The sequence below is a fragment of the Manihot esculenta genome, chromosome 17, assembly GCF_001659605.2.
Source record: "Manihot esculenta cultivar AM560-2 chromosome 17, M.esculenta_v8, whole genome shotgun sequence".
In the NCBI taxonomy this organism is placed as follows: Eukaryota; Viridiplantae; Streptophyta; class Magnoliopsida; order Malpighiales; family Euphorbiaceae; genus Manihot; species Manihot esculenta.
The window spans coordinates 32,957,185-32,974,715 of record NC_035177.2 but is presented as its reverse complement, the minus strand read 5'-3'; the positions used below and the strand labels follow the sequence as shown (position 1 = coordinate 32,974,715).

Genomic DNA, 17,531 nt, shown 5'->3' with positions numbered 1-17,531 from the left:
AGGACATACACAATTGTGTGCGCATGAATAATATTTTCAAGTTTTGCAATTTCTTGTGATTCATTATAAGGACTACTAAATAAACATGCATACAATGGAATCATGTAGAACTGGAAATTCAAATGATAGAAAAACAGAGACGGTAAAGTTGGTTTTACTGCATTCTGCTGCCGCCGCTGCTGCTGCCTCCCTTCGTTTCCTCTAAATTGTAGTTCTAGTTTCTTCCCTTCTTCCTTTCGCCTCTTCTCTCCATCTCCCATTCCTTTCTTCTTTTTCTTTCAATTTTCTTTTTTGAGACTACTCTTTCTCATTTACAGATATCACAACAGGAAATTCTTCAAATCAAAGATACAGTTAGCCAATTAATTTTTCACCAGGACTTGAACCAACGAGAAACACTACTGATGATATCCTCTGTCTCCTGCGCAGCTTCTGCTGGTCCCAAAGCCTGGACAATCACTTTCATTATGGTGACCATAACGAGGTCAATACATTGGCTTTCTCCATTTGGTATTATACAAACAAAAGCCATCTATCAGCTTAAATCGAAACCATCTTTCACATTTAGAGCAAAGCTATTTTGTTTTTCCAATTGTTATCTGTTGTATGTTAAATAGTTTTTTTTGTTGTTGAAAGATTTCATTATCATAAGTAAAGGCAGGTCCTATGCCTGATAACATAAAAACCGTTGGAGAAAATAAAGGGTCAAATAAGAAAAAGGAAACTAAAGAAGCCCAAATATCTTGTGCCCTAAAAACACGATCCATAAGTAGACCCGGTAAGGATCCGGATTGTTGCTTCCTCATTTCCCTTCTCCACTTAGATCTTTGATCGCCTGAGCACAGGAAGAACGCCTCTAGAGGCTGATAGAGGTCCTCATAACAATAGCCAAACAAGCTAATCAATTTTATTGAAGCGCAGAGGAATCGGAAGAAACTCGAAAGAAAATGTATAGGCAACTCTAGTCCAAAAAGGAAAGAAGAAAAAGTCACATGCAAGCCAGGGGATACTTTCGATAAGCCTCACAAGGCTCGATGAGGCTTTAAATAGGCTTAACCAAGTTAGACGAAGGCAATGGAGGAGTACCTTGAGGCTATCCACTTGCACCAACACACACGAGCCACCCCAGAAATCTTTACTGAGAAATTACAAACACAAAAATAAAAAAAATAAAAAAAGAAGATAAACGAAATCGCATTGCAATAAAAAAAAAACTCAAAACCCTCAGCCATGAAGCTCTGCTGTTAACCATCCACATAAATCAAATTAAAATAAAATATATACACTCTACTGGAGGGGAGAGAGTAATCCACAATTTGAGCGAGGAAAAAGGAAGTACCGGACTGGAGAAGTTGCTTGCTAGCATCAAAGAGGACGAGTTCCTCGAAAAAAAAGAAATTGAAACAAAAAAACAAAGAATATTCTCTCTAGCTTAAAACTAGAGAATGGAAGGCCAACACAATAAATAGTTGAATCAGGAGAAAGAGAAAGAAATTATTTAATTAATGTTGAATTAAACTGATCAAATAAATAATTCTTTATTTGTGTTTACTTTAAATGCAGGTAATAGAGACTTTACTAATATTTAAATTGAGATTAAAGGAGTTTCATAAAATAAAAAATGGAATTGAGCAATCAAATTAAAAACACTAAAAAAACAAAAAAAAAAAAAAAAAGAAAAAGAAAAACTAAGTACTTAGACATTTGGTATAGGCAGTTCCCATCAGCTGTCGACCAGCACGCACTTGGGCCTCGATTATTTTGCACCCTTGAGCTGTACAGGCAGGTGACTCGAACTGTCAAAATGGAGAGATTTCCATTATATTCTGGCCCTGCATTTGGTTGTATACTGCAGATGCATTCTCATTTTTCCAGACTGATCTGTGTCTTGCCTTTCTTTTTATTTTTTTGCTCTACACATGTTCATCTTTGTAGCTTTGCAACAGAGGAACCTTCTGGGTGGATGGAGATCCCAGTGTACTAGCTCCGTAATCCTCAGTCAACTCTTCTTTGGCCTTTCCCCACATCACAGTGTAAAATCCAATAGATATTATCATTGCTCCAATCAGACTGCCCACAGCACCAACAACATGCAAAACCAGTTATTACCTAAACAAAGGAAGAAAAAGAACAGAAAAGAAAGAAAGTTCCTTTCTATACATTTGGCAACTATATTAAATTGTTTACTATTAAGAAAGTATGGCTAAACTGTAGATTTTGCTAAATATCAAGATTTACATAGTAAATTATCCTTATTTTTATATGGATTCCATTTCCACTATAATTATTATACTTCAGGTCTAAATAGATGGGTATAGATTGGAAGAGTGATGAGAATGTTGAAAATTCCATGAAAAAGAGTCATAATTCCATACCTTCCAAGATGGAGAGCATCACCAAGGAACATGGCACCCATAGCAACTGCAATGGCAATTGACAAAGGCTTGAACATTGCAACAAAAACAGGTCCCTTCAAGTGCAGAGCCCATGTGTGAACAGTATTATTCAAGCATGATCCAAACACTCCCTGTACAAAATGAAGTGCAGAAGTTAGAACAAGAACCATACAAACAAGGCAGAAAACGAACTAAACACCAAAAATTTCCCAGTCTTGTGGCGTCTCTCACCGAGCATACAATGGAAGCTAGAGCTAAACCCGGCCGTATGATCCAAGAACAAGAAGCTCCATAAGTGAATAGAGCTACAATTGCTGCTATAATGCTCACAGATAGATTATAGAAGAAGACTACTGTCATCTCTGCTGGATACTCCTTCATTATTTGTGTCTGCCAAGTATTACAAGCAATTATTGCCAGATTTTATCAAGGCCATGTTCGACAATAGCGTTTAAGATCGTGTTTACACCAAGTAAAACGATTAAATAGTTCAGTTAAGATAGTGTTTACACTAAGTAAAATGATTATATATAGTTTAGTTAACAACTACTAAAACAGCTAATACCATTGAAAAGTGTTACAGAAAGAACAGACGCTGAAGTTTTTTATTTTGGAATTACTGTACCTGAACAATATACCATAAGGGAACTAGTATATACTCGGCTGTGAGCAAGATCCCACCAAGGATCCAATTGGGATGAGTTGATTGAAGAGATTGATTGAATAAAAGAGATGGAGAAGAAACAATGATAATTGGTGGACCCTTATAAAGAGTGACTACAAATGCACCAGCTATTGAAACAATGGTGCCCAATACTTTAGCCTGGCTGCTTCTTCTTTTCATGGCAACCCTTTCCATCCTTGTCAAAGAAAATATAGGGAAAAAAAAGGATTAGAAGATAAAAGAATTTGAAGAAAGAGAATAATTAAAGTTAGTGGTGGTCCTGTGAATTGAAGAGCAATGAACTAGGTGATGAGAATAAACAGTAGCATAGGGTCTCAGTCAATCCACTTGTATGAAGCAAAAAGTGAAAAAACATCGCTTGGTTTTGATTTTTTATGAAAAATTTATTATTTAATTTCTGTATTAAGAAAAAATATATTAAGAAGAAATTAATTGGTTAATTAATTAATTTTAAAAAATATATTAAAATATATTTAACGTTTTAAAAAATATACTAATTAATTATTTTATTAACTTTTGCTATTAAATATTTTATTATATAATTTTTATATTTTAAAAATTTTATTAATTAACCTCTTAATTTTATAAAAATTTATTAATTAATTTTTTTATATTTAAGATATTTTAAATTTTTTATAATATTTAACTGTTAAACTCAATGAAAGTCTAATTAATAAATTTTTTAAAATATTAAAAAATTTTAATATATTTTTTAAAATTAAAAAAATTAATTAATAAATTTTTTCATAATATAAAAATTTAATAATAATTAATATATTGTTTAAAATAAAAAAAATTAATTAATAAATTTTTTCGCAATATAAAAATTTAATAATAGTTTTTCTTTCTTAGTTATTATTACTATAGTAGTGACTACAAAATATTTAAGTTTTGTTTGGTTGAGGACAAGTAGACCAAAGAAGTGCAAAAACCTCTCTTATTTGGTTCACATTTCAAATTAACTTCTTAGAAATTACTTTCCTTATAAGTAACTTATTTAGGGGAAACTTGGTAAGTTACACTTAGCTTAATTAAATTATATTAAATTTATCAATTTATCCCTTAATTTATTACATTTGAAATCATATTATGAATATTATTATTTTTTATATTTATAAATAATTTTAATTTTTAGAAAATTAATTTTTATACTAAATACAATTATACTATATTTTTTAATACATAAATTTTTTGCAAGTGTACTTATTAACAAATATACTTCTCGGGAAGAAATTTTAAATCAAACCAAGCCTTATATACTCCAACTCAATTAGTTTGAAGATAAAAATTAGTTAAACAAAAAAATAAAATCCTTAAATCAATCAATTAATCTGTTTATTGATTTTTGAAAAATAAGATCCTTAAATCAATCAATCAATCAATCTGTTTATTGATTTTTCTGTCTCTAAACATTGTAAAAAAAAGAATCAAAATAAAGAAAATAGATGCTAGGAAAAATTATAATAAAGAAGATGAGGGTACTCATGTACTCCACAAACAAAAAAGGAAAGCGAAGGTACCGGAAAATGATGGCAAGAATGAAAGTGAAAGCTGGTGTGAGATTGCTGATGGCTGAAGAAAGAGTTGGAGAACTATAATTTATGCCTGTGAAACCCATGATCTGAGACGAGCTCCTGCTTTCCATCAACTCATAATAATCAGTAAAAAAAAAAAAAAAAAAAAAAAAAAAAATACTTTGCTTTGATCAATCTTACCCAATCAGCCCAAGAAGACCAATTTTAGAGAGTATGGAGAAGCTCAGGGGAGGAAGTACTCTTGATCTGCATAAAAAGAAACAAATTAATGATTGTTCATGGTTAATTGATTTCCTTGAATACCCACTTGGAAAATTTTCTTGTATGAATGATCAGAAGCTGAAAAAAGAAAAAAAGAAAGAAACCTGCAGGAGATGAAAGGAGAAGGAAGAAGAAGAAGAGCAGCAATGGCGTAAGCATATACAATAAAGACAAGGTAGTTCATGCCCTTCAAGGTGGCTGCTTTGTAAAGAGTGTTTAAGCCAACGTTGACACACTCCATTGCTACAAGAGATGTAAATGGCAAAACATCTCTCACACAATAATTCCTTCCTGCCATTTCTGCTCAAGCTACCAATTCTGATGAGTCTATGTAAGAATTTATTTGGAACTGTTGGTGGTGAGTGGTGATTGATTACTTGCCAATACAAGCAAGTGGTTTTGTTTGTTTCTTTTATAATTGCTTTACTTCCTTTGTGCTTTAATGATTGGCTCCTTTGCTTCTTTTTTTCCAAAGATAAGAATGTGGGAGATGAGAATTTCTTTAAGCCTCATAGAAAATGTTAAAAGACTAAGAAAAATTAGTGAATAAAAAGTATTTTTTAATTAAATAAAAAAATAAGCCATTTTTTCAAAAAAATACTTGCTTTTTTTTTAAATATAATTATTATAAAGATTTATTAATATCATTTGTTTTTCAAAATTACAACAAATGAATGTCTAAATCCATTTGTAATTTTCTTTTAATTTTTTCCAATAGTTTACAAATCGAAACTGGTTAATTTGTAATCTATTTATAATTCATTTGAAACTGTCTATTTGTAAGATGTTTGTTTTGCAGATGAATATTTCGTTTGTGATTATTTGTATTATATATATATATATTTATAATTCGTTTGTAATTTTCCTATTTGCATATGTCATTTTTATCCACTAATATTATTATTATAATAATGTTATAATAATGTTATAATTTTATTTGTAAAATTCAAAGATTTGAACTCAAACTAAAATTAAAAAAATAAAAATAAAAATTTAAATCGAACCGATATAAAATTACTCAAAATCATATCATAACTGTATCAAAATTTGATTTTAAATATAATTTTTAACAATAGAAGAATTAGAGATTTAATTCTGATTCTAATCTTAATAAGAACCGTATTAGAATTAAAATCAAATAGTCTTACTGAAAATCATATCAAATCAAATTAAAATAATGAATTAGAATTGTATTAAATTATAGTTTCATTTTGGTTTCTACATAAATCTTAAGTTGGAATCGGAATTGCATATTCTTACTATTTATTAGTCATTTTTATTAAAGATATTTTAAATTTTTTTTATAAATAATTTTTTTATTAAAAATATTTTAATTTTTTTTATTAATTTAACCGTTAAAATTAAAGGGAGATTAATTAATAATTTTTTAAAATTTTAAAAATATTTTAATATATATTTTAAAATTAAGAAATTAATTAATATATTTTTTAATATTATATAAATTAAATAATATATTTTTTTAAAAAATTACTGTTATAACATAGTTAACAAAATTTTTTGCCATGTCATCAATTATAGTCAAAATAATAATATTAATGTCACATTAGCATGGATGTCAATACTTTAAGTTCTCAGATTTATCCACTAGCTGTAACTAACATAATCTTCAAAGCTGTACCAAAATTAACACAATTAAATTTTTACGGACATATCTTAAAACTATTATTTTTTTTATGTAAATCATATAATGTTTGAAATCTACTAGTCGTTAGAGTTTAAATTTAAAACTTCTGATTAAGAAAGAAAGGATCATGCTATAATAAAATAATATAAAAAAATATTTAATAATTTACTATATATATGAACTTGTTGCTTTGTGTTAGCTTTTATTTATTTATTTATTATAATGCATTTTTTAAAATATACATAAATACTAACTTTAACATTCACTTTTGTTCAGAGATTCTTCAACTCCATGAGCTTTCAACAAAGGAGATACCGTGCTACTAGAGCTCAATATCTCTCTCATTTCTTCTTCTTTTGCCTTTCCCCATATCACAGAGTACACTCCACTCGTTATCAGAACTGCTCCAATCACACTGCAATCCAAAATCCATAACATTCTGTTAATCTGAATCTTTTCTTCCAATGAAATGATATTCTAACAGCAAAATTGTAAGACAAAGTAGCTTCAAGAGTTCAGCTTTACCTCCCTAGATGAAGAGCTTCTCCAAGGAATGCACTAGCCATGGCGGCTGCTACGGCGATTGTCAGCGGAGAAAACGCTGCTACATATACAGGGCCCTTCAAGTGCAGACACCATAAGTGCATAATACCCAGAAAAGCTCCTCCAAGAACTCCCTGAGCAGATACACAGTGAATATCTCTTATTACATGTTTCCATATAAGAAAATTTACTATTTAAACCCTGTAATATCAGTAAATTCACAGTCATACATATAACACATTACTTCTATCATAAACTAATAGGAGATTAATATACTCAATCCAGAATAAAGTAAATAGAGTATGAAATACTTATGAAGGCTCACAATTGAATCATAAAATTCTGATACCATCTCAAGAAAATGGAATGAATTTAGCTTACTCCAAAAACTAACTCAACGAGAGAAGCGCTAAGGTCATACGAGGGGCGCATAATCACCCTTCAAATTCTTACCGCATATAGAATCGAAACCATTGTTATATCAGGGCTTATTCTCCAAGCACTCAGCTCTGGTTCTGCTATAAAACAAACTGGTGCTGCTATTATAGTAGTGTACAGGAAGCAGGCGAATGTTAAAAGGATCTCTGATGGACATATTTGCATGATTTGGGTCTGCAAAGTGAAAAACAAGATTCATGAGAAGAAGAGTTTTTATAGTGGGTTCTTGATTATTAAATAATTACCTGAAGAATGTAAATGAATGCAAAGCCAATATGCTGGATGCCAAGAAAAAGTCCACCAATGAGCCAATGTGACAGTGGAGATCCCATATGCTGATGATGAAGTGAAATGGGTGAAGTTTTTGATGAAGTTGATGACTCAAGTTTTGGTCCTTTGTAGAGAACCATCATTAATGCACCCATTATTGAAACTATTGTACCAATGATTTTACTCTGAGTGCTTGAGCTCCTCCAATCCAGTTTTTCCATCCTTTTTGGGATAATAAAAAAAAAAGTAAATTTTATTTGTAATAATTTGAAACTGTTATTAAATTTTTGTCTTAAGAATATTAAGACAATAATTTTATAAGTGCTGCTAAAATACCACTCCCTGACCTAAAATGTAGTAGTGATATGTAAAGTAAGATAATTATACAGCAAGAAAGTATGAAAGAACCTGAAAATGCCTGCAAATAAGAAAGTCCAAGCTGGCATGAGATTGCTCATTGCAGAAGCCATTGTTGGAGAACTATATTGGATTCCTTTATATCCTATGAGTTGACAAAATAGCCTGACCTCCAGAAATTATCAAAAGAGGGCCTTCAAATACTTATCAATAATTTTGAGTAACATAAAAGAAAGAAGTTTTCTTGGAAAATATTTCAATACCCAATAGTCCCAATGGCACAGATTCTAGAGAGAAGAGGGAACTTGAACAAGGGAAACACAGTTCTACTGCACAGATTCAGAAACAAAATTAATTAATATGGTAAATTACACTTTAATCTTTGATTTTTAGCATATTAATATGTATTTTACCCTAATTAATAATTAAAGAAAGGTACATACTCAGATCTAAAAAAAAAAAAAAAAAAGAATAATCCAGTAATATTAACTAGAAGAAAGGTAGCTAGAGAGAGAGAGAGAGATACCGGCAAAGGAGAAAGGGAACTGGAAGCATGAGAAGAGTGTTAATAAAGTTAGAGTAAAAGAGGAAGACAAGGTAGCTCATCCCTTTCAAAGAAGCAGCTTTGAATAGAATGTTTGAGCCAACACCAATAATAACAGTTACAAGCATTGCTGTAAGAGGCAAGAGATCCTTGTAATAACATCTTGCTGCCATTTTCAAATCCTCCCCTGAAGAAATCAACTTTGCTTGCTATCTCTCCAGGATACCTGCTAGTTTTCTCCTTGCAGTATTCTGCAGAAACTTACTTATCTGTCTGTATCTAAACATCTTCATTAATTATTATATAATTTTCTTTGCAGATTAACGAATCTTTACACGCAAGCATCTGCCATTTTGCCTTTGGTTTCTCTCCAAATCGTGATTTAAATAATATCAAAGTCCAAAAAGAATCAATGCAAGACAATATGGGTTGAGCTCTATTGATACTGTTAGTGCCCTAGTGATCACTGTTGCCTTGAAAATGAAATATGATTGGTGCAGGATTAGATTCTTTTATTACTTTATAGAATTGTCTTAATTAAAACATACTTCCCACTTCTGCCTGAGCTGTCTTCATGTCGTTTTGTAAACATAAATTTCATTAATGGTCATCACATAAATTCTTTATTATTATGATCATGTCCACATGATAAAATAAAGTATTAATTTAATATAAATTTAATTATAAATTTTAAAGTGAAAATGAGTGAAATTATAAAATATTTTTTTATTATTTTTTTATTAAAATATAGCGATGCAAACTCTAAAGAGGGTAAAAAATTTAATTAGTTTTGAAATGACTATATTGTATAAGATTTATTTTGGTCTACAATGAAAATGAAGCCTCTATTATCAGAAAAATTTTCCCTTATTTATAAATCAACCTATCATATTTTTCTTTTTAATAAAATCCCCATATATATTTAAATTATAAAAAAAATTAATAATGTGACAATAATCATACACATTATATAAAGGTTAAATCAACCTTAAATCTATGTGTCTATTATAACAAAATATCTATATTAATATCATAATTTATTAAAGAACAAGACTTCCTAAATTTGTAAAGTTTCAGAAATGTGAAGAGTGAGAGTTCCTAGGAAATGGAATTAAGATTCAAAAGTTCCCCACATAAAACAAATTCCTTCACTACAAAATTAGGGGGGGAAAATCATAAATTTGTTTATATTGATAGTGTACAAAAGTATCATCATATCTCTTCACTGGCATCTCTTTGAAGAAGAGGGCCTTTTAGGGTTGATGATTGAGAGCTACAAGGTTCATTATTCAAAGCCATGGCCATGTTCATCTCTTTCATTTGTCCCCACATTACACTGTAAAATCCAACTGCAATTATGATTGATCCAATCACACTGCAACCACCATCATATTAAAACATTATTTCCCAAAAAAAAAAAAATTATATGTAGAATAATTTTATTAAATTAAAGAATTAACAAATTCTACATAATTAATATTAAATGGTTAAATATACCTGCCAAGATAAAGGTTGTCACCAAGGAAGGTTACTGTCATGAATACAGCAATGGCAATTCCCAAGGGCTTGAACATGGCTACATATACAGGTCCCTTCTTGCGCAAGCACCAGGTGTGAATAGCTATTCGAAACAGACTCCCAAACACAGCCTAATTAAAATGACTCCAAATCAGTAATCTTTGTAAGTTTCAACCATAACATGTTTGGTGTAAAGTACCATCAATCAGCATCAACTACATATAAAACTCAGGAGATTTTTCAAACAACAATGGACATGGAAAGCGACTGCATTATTAACATAATCTAATAATTATTTGGCTGTAATGGAATGACATGAGTCCTTTCTCACTTGATCAAGATTTGAGTTTTGGATATAGAGTACAAGCACTTTATCTCTTTAATGGATCTGCTTAAAGCAAATCCGGATTAACCAAGCAAGTGTATTTTGGATATTGAATGCTATATGCTAAAAAAAAATATAATAATTATTTGGCTTCCTAGTTCTTCTCACCGTGTACACAATGGCTACAATTTCAATTGTAGAATTCAATCTCCAAGCATTTGGATTTCTTTCCAAAATGAGTGAGAAGATAGCACTTTGGATTGTGATAAAGAACGTGAAAAAGAATACTATTGTCATTTCTTCTGGGTATTCCTTCACAGTAGCTCCCTGCAACAACAATTCAATTCTTGGTCAAATCTATGTGAAAAGATCAGAAGGAAGAAGACATATGATGAAATTCCCAAATACCTGGGCAATGTTCCATGTTGCAGACAAAAGGCAGACGATTACAAGTAGAAAACCTCCTAAGATCCACTCTGATTTCTGTGAGAGAAGAAGTTGATCATGGTGAAAGCTAGAAGTTGGAGGGGTCAAGACTGCAGGACCTTTATAGAGGGTCACAATGAAAGCTCCAGTTACTGAAACAATAGCCCCAAGAGATTTGGCTAGGCTACTTGATCTTCTTAAATCTAGAGTTTCCATCCTATTGATTTCAGAGAATTACCCACATAAACAATTATTTCCAAGAAGAAATTGCGGCAAAAACACAGATACTAGCAAAATTACCTGGTAATTAGCGCAAGAAGGAAAGTGAAAATGGGGATAAGGTTAGCCATCGCAGAAGAAAGAGTAGGAGAACTCAACTTCACAGCAGCTAGAAACAAAATTTGTCCAGTACTCCTGCAACAGAAACATTCCCCATCAAGAAACAAATCCCATTTCAAGAACACAAAATCAAAACAAGAACTTACCCATTTAAGGCAAGAAGGAAGAAGATCACCAAAAGTGAGAGAGTGATAGGAGCTCGCTTCTTCCTGCAAAAGAAAGCTTCAAATGTCAAGAGAGAAATAATGGGTATTGCTAGAAAGAAGGGAAAATTACCTGTGAAAGATGAAATAAGGGAGAAGGATGAGAGTGGCCAGGCCATTGTAGTAGACAACTGAAACATATTTGCTCATTCCATGGGCCAAAGCAGCTTTACTGATCGTTGATGCACCCACATCTGTGCATTCCACAGCAATCATTGCTGCAAATGGTGCTAAATTCCATACCCAAGAAGCCAAATCCATTTTTTGAGAGGAAATTCTGGGATTGAGGATCTGTGTAAGCACAAGAAATAGCAGGGATGAATGGACTCCTTCTCTGCCTCATTTGAAACAAGAGTCCAAAAAATATTGCATATACGACAGAAAATTTGTCAATTTTGTTAGTTAGAAAATTAAAGCAAATCCTATTAAGAAAAAGGAAGTGATGATACTGACAAGTATTTATTATAAAGACCACGAGCAAAGGTTTGGGTGGACAAAATACACCTAATACGCCATGTTCTTACACTATCTTATTTTTTAATGGGAAAAAGGACATACATAGAGAAAAATAAGGAGATAAAAAAGGATAAAAACTTGTTGAATGAAGAAAGTTACTTTTTTTTTTTGTTGGTTCTTTGGAGAGACTCCCGAACTTGAACCTCACAGAGAAATGATTGACATTAACTCATGACTTATTCTACTCTAAAGAATGACATGGCATGTTTTTTTATGATGATATTTGTTTGAACTCTATTTATCATAGACCAAAACACAAATAAATGAATTTCACTAAAAAAATCAACTTTAATATTTTTTAAATTTGTTATCAATCTAGTTCATCTAAAACTTTCCGTTTCCTATGCCATTTCCCAGCTTAGGAATGTTGGTCAAGGATTTTTTATTTCCACAAGTTCATTGCACTAATATAGAATTTACGGATCTGAATAAATCTCTTTCTTTTCTGATAGCAGTAAATCGAAAAATGAGAGCATAAGAAGGGAACTTGAAATTTTAAGGGTATATTACAAGAAGGGACTGAGAGAAAATATTCCACAAGAGAAAGACAGCCAAGAAGAAGGAGTGACAGTTGAAATTAGTTAGCAGAAATCTCGGAACAACCAAGAAGGACTGACGATTGAAATTAGTTAGCGGAAATCTCGGAATGGAAATAAGGAGGCCATGATTACTCGTCTGCGTATAAATAACCAAGAAATGGGAGAGATATATGTTGATTGAATTCTGCTTTTGGTACAGCTATGGCTATGGGCTAGAATTTTACTAGCAGAAGAATTATCAATACTGAAATAGAAAACTCAGGAGATTTCTCCATTTGTGTCCCTGAATCCTTCTTTTTCTTTTTCGAATTCTTAATGTTCTTTTCTACCATATTCTTCGCTCTATCAATTTTGGTCCCACTCCCACCTGAGGTGCTTTCCACCCTCATGCCCAAAATAAAAATGGAAGGGCGTGTAGATACAATATAGAAGAACATGTCCAATCTTGAGGAACTCCTATCGATGAAACTAGAATAAGAGAATCGACTCAATACTTTTCAAACAGAGTAGGATAAGAGGTTTTCACGCCTAGAATCCCTTCTCACTTCCTTTGTACGGGAAAAGCAGTAGTTGACGAAGGCGCAACTTCCACTCCAACATCTATGGGTAGTATGGGTGACATCAGTTCCCCCCTCCCGCCCTGCTCCTTCACCATTTCTTCTGGAGAATACATCCCTGGCAATTAAAAAAATTGAACGGTCTAATTTTGACGGCGTTGATCCAGTGGGTTGGCTCGTGAGAGCTGACGAGTACTGAGATGACATGAAGCTTCATTTAGCATTGGTTTGTATGTCCGGACCAGCTTTTCATTGGTTGCGATGGGAGGTCAACGTTCCCCTGTCTGTCCTGGTCTCAGTTTTCTCGGAAACTTTTGCATCAGTATGGTGGGGATATTCAGGCTAATCCATATGAACAATTGGCTACGATTCAGTAAGAAGGGTCCACCGATGTATTCATGGAGTTGGCAGCACAGGTTGAAGGTATGTTTGATCAACAATCTCTTGGCTATTTTCTTAGTGGCTTATGGAAAGAGATAAGGGTTCGGACCCATTCCTATGATACTTTCGATCTCGTTTTTACGATGACTCTCACTCTTGAGATTGAGATGGAGACTAAATATCTATAGATCTCATCTTCCTCACGACACTCGGGTGAGAATGGGCCTCGCAGATTCCACCTACACCCTACCTCGACCTTTCCCAGCCCACTTTTTAGTCTAACAAAAATATTTCTCTTCCAGCCCCTCAACCTCCTGATCATCCTCCTCTGCCTGCTCCCAAAACGATGCACAACCCAAGGGCTTTTTGTTTTTCCAAATTAAAAAAAAAAAAAAAATTTCTAAACCATGAGAAAATTTTTTTCCAAAATCAGAGTGAAAAGTGATTTTACCGCATTTTTACAGTGCGGTATCGCATTTCAAAAATATACTAGAACCTATCGCATTTTAAAAACGTAATAAAAAAATAATTAAAAAAGATTATTTAAATGTATTATCGCGCTTTGAATCACGGTAATGCATGAGTGCGGCTCTCAATAAATTAAAAGTATAAATTTAATTTTTAATTTTATTTATTTAATTATATATTAAATTTATAAAATATAATTATAAAAGTTATATTAATATTAATATTAATTAATTTAAGTTATTTATAATATAATATAATATTTATTAATTTATATAATTTAATTATATATTAAATTTATATAAATATAATTATAAAAATTATATTAATATTATTATAAATATTAATTATTTTAATTTATTTATAATAAAACATTATATCTTTCATATTTATCATTTTATTTTATTATTTTTATTACAATTAATTTATAAATATTTATGAATTATAAAAATTATAAAAAATTAAAATTTATTTTATTTTATATTTTTTTCTCAAATAAAAATATTCTATAAATATTAATTTTTAATATTTTTATAACCTTCATAAATATTAATAGCGAAAAGTGAGAGTATCAACGCGACTCATCATATATAATTTGGTATTCTCAAAAACGGACGAAAAATCTATATAGCACAAGAGGATATTTGATCATTATTAATATTATTTTTTAACTTTATCATTTGTATATATTAATTTATTTTTATCATATTTTACTGTTTTTAAATATTTATATGTATTTTTTTATTTAATTTTTTATACTTTTTACATTGATAAATATGATTAATAAAATAAATCGTATATATCCTTAGCATTAGTTAATGCATTTGTAAAATAAATTATACTAATATATTTTTTAAATTGAAAGTTGAGATAGAAGAGTAGAATCTAAGATTTCTCAAATTTACTTAGATAAACTTACTGCAAGATTAAGTCTGTGAATACTATATTAATACATTTATATATATTCTTATCATTAATTAAATTATATAAATTAATAAAATAAAGTAGTAAATATGATAAATATAATATTATATTATAAATAATTTAAATTAATTAATATTAATATAATTTTTATAACTATATTTTATAAATTTAATATATAATTAATTAAATTAATAAAATATAATATAATAATTAATTAAATAAAAATTTATTAATTAATATTAATATAATTTTTATAATTATATTTTATAAATTTAATATATAATTAAATAAATAAAATTAAATATTAAATATTAAATTTATACTCTCAATCAGCTCACCCCGCACTCATGCATTACTGCGCTTTTGAAGTGCGGTAATGTATTTAAATATTTTTTTATTTTTTATTTTTAATTATTCTTTCTTATCGCGTTTTTGAAGCGCGGTAGACTCTATCGCATTTTAAAAATGCAGTAGAGTCGAGAAAAATTTTTCCTGAAATTTTTTTTTTTTAATTTGTAAAAGCAAAAAGCCCACAACCCAACCACTGCAAATCCTTCTCCTAGTATTCTTGCCAAAGACCCACCCGACAGTACTCTCACCAAGAGTTTTTAGACTTGAGAGCCAAATGTCTTTATTACAAGTGTAAACTTTCCATCCATCCCATGTATGAATTCCCTAATAAGACCCTCCGAGTTCTGATTTTCGGGGATGATTAACTTCCTTCCATTAATTCGGATTTAGAAGGTGGATATATTGAGATTGATGCTTCCGGAGTATAGATATCCTTGTTTTTTTATTGGCGGAATTTCTTCTCCAAAAACAATGAAGATCCATGGTATTATTCAAGGCAGGATAATGACAATGATGATAGACAACGGAAGGAGCTATAACTTCATCTCGGGAACCTTGGTCTCTCGGTTGTAGTTGCATGTGACGGAAACCCCTCCTTTTTGGTGTGAAATTAGGAGATGGTCATCGTGTGTAATCGACTGGGCAATGTAGAGTGTTTCACTTCTAATGGGGGACTTTTCTATCACTGTTGACTTTTTTCTCTTTCCTTTAGGATGGGGTGGATATACTTTTAGAAATCATGTGGTTGGAAACTTTATGTTGAATCCCACATCGGTTGTGGAAAGGGGTAATGTGCCCCTTATATTGGCCATAGACAATCCTTCCCCTTGAGCTAGCTTTTGGGGTGAGTTAGGCCTGGCCCAAATTTAACTTGGTATCAGAGTCTCCCCATCCGATGTTGGGCCTCCCATACCAGTGTTTCCCACAGTGCGAGAATCATCCGTCTCAATTCAAGTCCCTTTTTCGGTCCTATTTTATTGGTTAGGAAGAAAAATAGAAGTAGGAGATTTTGCGTGGATTTCAGAGCTCTCAACAAAGCCACCATTTTAGATAAGTATTCAATACCAGTTATCACTAAATTATTAAATGAATTACACGGATTTCGGTATTTTTTTAAACTGAACTTGAAGTCGGGATATCATCAAATCAGGATAACTGAAATAGACATTTCAAAGACGGCGTTCTGCACCCACTGCTCATCCCTAATTAATGGAGATTAATTTATTTCTCGTAATTAAAAAAATTAGTTTCAGTTTTTTTAATTATTAGAATTAAATATATAGTTTTTTTTTTCAAAATTAAAAAAGATATGTGTAAATTTCAGTAAACAATTAGTAAATTATTGTTTGCCCTATTGAAAATTAGTACACCAATTGTATTTTAGAATTTAACTAATTATTTATGGACCACCTTATCAGTCCAAACACTGGAAATTTTTGTCTGTTTGTTATGGAACATGGGGACCTAAATCGGCCGTCTAAAGCCTTAGACTTGGGTCATCCATGCTGGTGAATCAAAGTATTGGTCAGCCTTACGTGCTAATCTCTTCAATAATTCAGAAAGAGACTATTTGATTCAAGTGGCTGGATTTCTTCTTTGGCACATTTGGAAAAATTGCAATGCTCTAAGTTTTTGGTAAAACAACTTTGAAGTTACTGCCTCTGAAACAGAACCTTTAGGGATCAAACGCAACTTGATTCTATCTATATTTAATCTCTTGAAGATAAATTTTGATGCTGTTGTTATTGTAATTAAAAGAGTGGAGATGTCGTCTATGGGCTTCAACTTTTGATCCCCTCATTCTTGAAAGACTGGCTTGCCGTAAGCGCTTCTACTATCAAGGAAAAATCTATATTTTATTATTTTTTTATCATTTTCCTTTCTTTTTTAATCTTTTTTTTTCTCATTCTCTTCTATCTTCTCTTATTTTTTTTCCATTTTTCTTTATAATTTTTCTTTCTATTACTTTATTCATTTTATTTTCTTCCATCGTGTTTTTCTCTTTTCTCTCATTTTCTTCATTTTTCTCTATAGTTTTCATTTATATTAATTTCTCCCATTTTCTTTTTTCCTATCATCTTCTTTCTTTTTCTTTATAATTTTTCTTTTCTATTATTTTCTATTAATCTATTTTTTTCTAATTATTCTTCTTTTTTTTCTCTTTTATCAAACTATTTTTCTTCCTTTTGTCTCATTTCTTCATTCTTCTCTATAATTTTTATTTTCTATTTGTCGCATAGTGTGAATGAGTAAAAAGAATCTCTCTTGTATATTATTATGCATAAAGGAACAATTCTTTATATACACATAATA

General features: G+C 30.8%; 3 protein-coding genes across 7 annotated transcripts; all 3 read right to left on the bottom strand.

Annotated features, from left to right (window-relative positions):
• Positions 1–41: 41 nt before the first annotated feature.
• Positions 42–5,332, bottom strand: LOC110605116 (WAT1-related protein At3g28050). Of its 3 annotated transcripts, XR_006349205.1 has the most exons (9): positions 4,982–5,332; positions 4,797–4,862; positions 4,602–4,715; positions 3,022–3,256; positions 2,628–2,786; positions 2,376–2,527; positions 1,697–2,070; positions 1,087–1,138; positions 42–961 (listed from the first exon to the last, which is right to left on the bottom strand). XR_006349205.1 is itself a non-coding variant. In XM_021743440.2 (7 exons), the coding sequence occupies exons 1-7, from the start codon at positions 5,173–5,175 to the stop codon at positions 1,914–1,916; spliced, it is 1,077 nt and encodes a 358-aa protein (XP_021599132.1). In that variant the 5' UTR covers positions 5,176–5,332; the 3' UTR covers positions 1,520–1,913. The 3 variants fall into 3 exon arrangements, 1 of the variants encoding a protein (XP_021599132.1); XR_006349204.1 differs by having other exon boundaries at positions 42–1,138; XM_021743440.2 differs by lacking the exons at positions 42–961; positions 1,087–1,138 and having other exon boundaries at positions 1,520–2,070.
• A 1,333-nt stretch (positions 5,333–6,665) lies between these two features.
• LOC110605580 (WAT1-related protein At5g40240) lies at positions 6,666–9,356 on the bottom strand. Of its 2 annotated transcripts, none has more exons than XM_043952241.1 (7): positions 8,657–9,356; positions 8,394–8,456; positions 8,182–8,295; positions 7,749–7,995; positions 7,519–7,677; positions 7,048–7,199; positions 6,666–6,937 (listed from the first exon to the last, which is right to left on the bottom strand). In XM_043952241.1, exons 1-7 carry the CDS (start codon positions 8,845–8,847, stop codon positions 6,778–6,780), a joined length of 1,086 nt encoding a protein of 361 aa, XP_043808176.1. In that variant the 5' UTR covers positions 8,848–9,356; the 3' UTR covers positions 6,666–6,777. The 2 variants fall into 2 exon arrangements, with proteins under 2 accessions (XP_043808176.1, XP_021599895.1); XM_021744203.2 differs by having other exon boundaries at positions 6,668–6,937; positions 8,394–8,459; positions 8,657–9,348.
• Positions 9,357–9,673: 317 nt separating this feature from the next.
• On the bottom strand, positions 9,674–12,089 carry LOC110604536 (WAT1-related protein At5g40240). 2 transcript variants are annotated; one of them, XM_043952242.1, is made up of 8 exons: positions 11,939–12,089; positions 11,559–11,776; positions 11,429–11,491; positions 11,244–11,357; positions 10,926–11,160; positions 10,686–10,844; positions 10,172–10,323; positions 9,674–10,049 (listed from the first exon to the last, which is right to left on the bottom strand). In XM_043952242.1, the coding sequence occupies exons 2-8, from the start codon at positions 11,744–11,746 to the stop codon at positions 9,887–9,889; spliced, it is 1,074 nt and encodes a 357-aa protein (XP_043808177.1). In that variant the 5' UTR covers positions 11,747–11,776; positions 11,939–12,089; the 3' UTR covers positions 9,674–9,886. The 2 variants fall into 2 exon arrangements, with proteins under 2 accessions (XP_043808177.1, XP_021598432.1); XM_021742740.2 differs by lacking the exon at positions 11,939–12,089 and having other exon boundaries at positions 11,559–11,896.
• Positions 12,090–17,531: the final 5,442 nt, after the last annotated feature.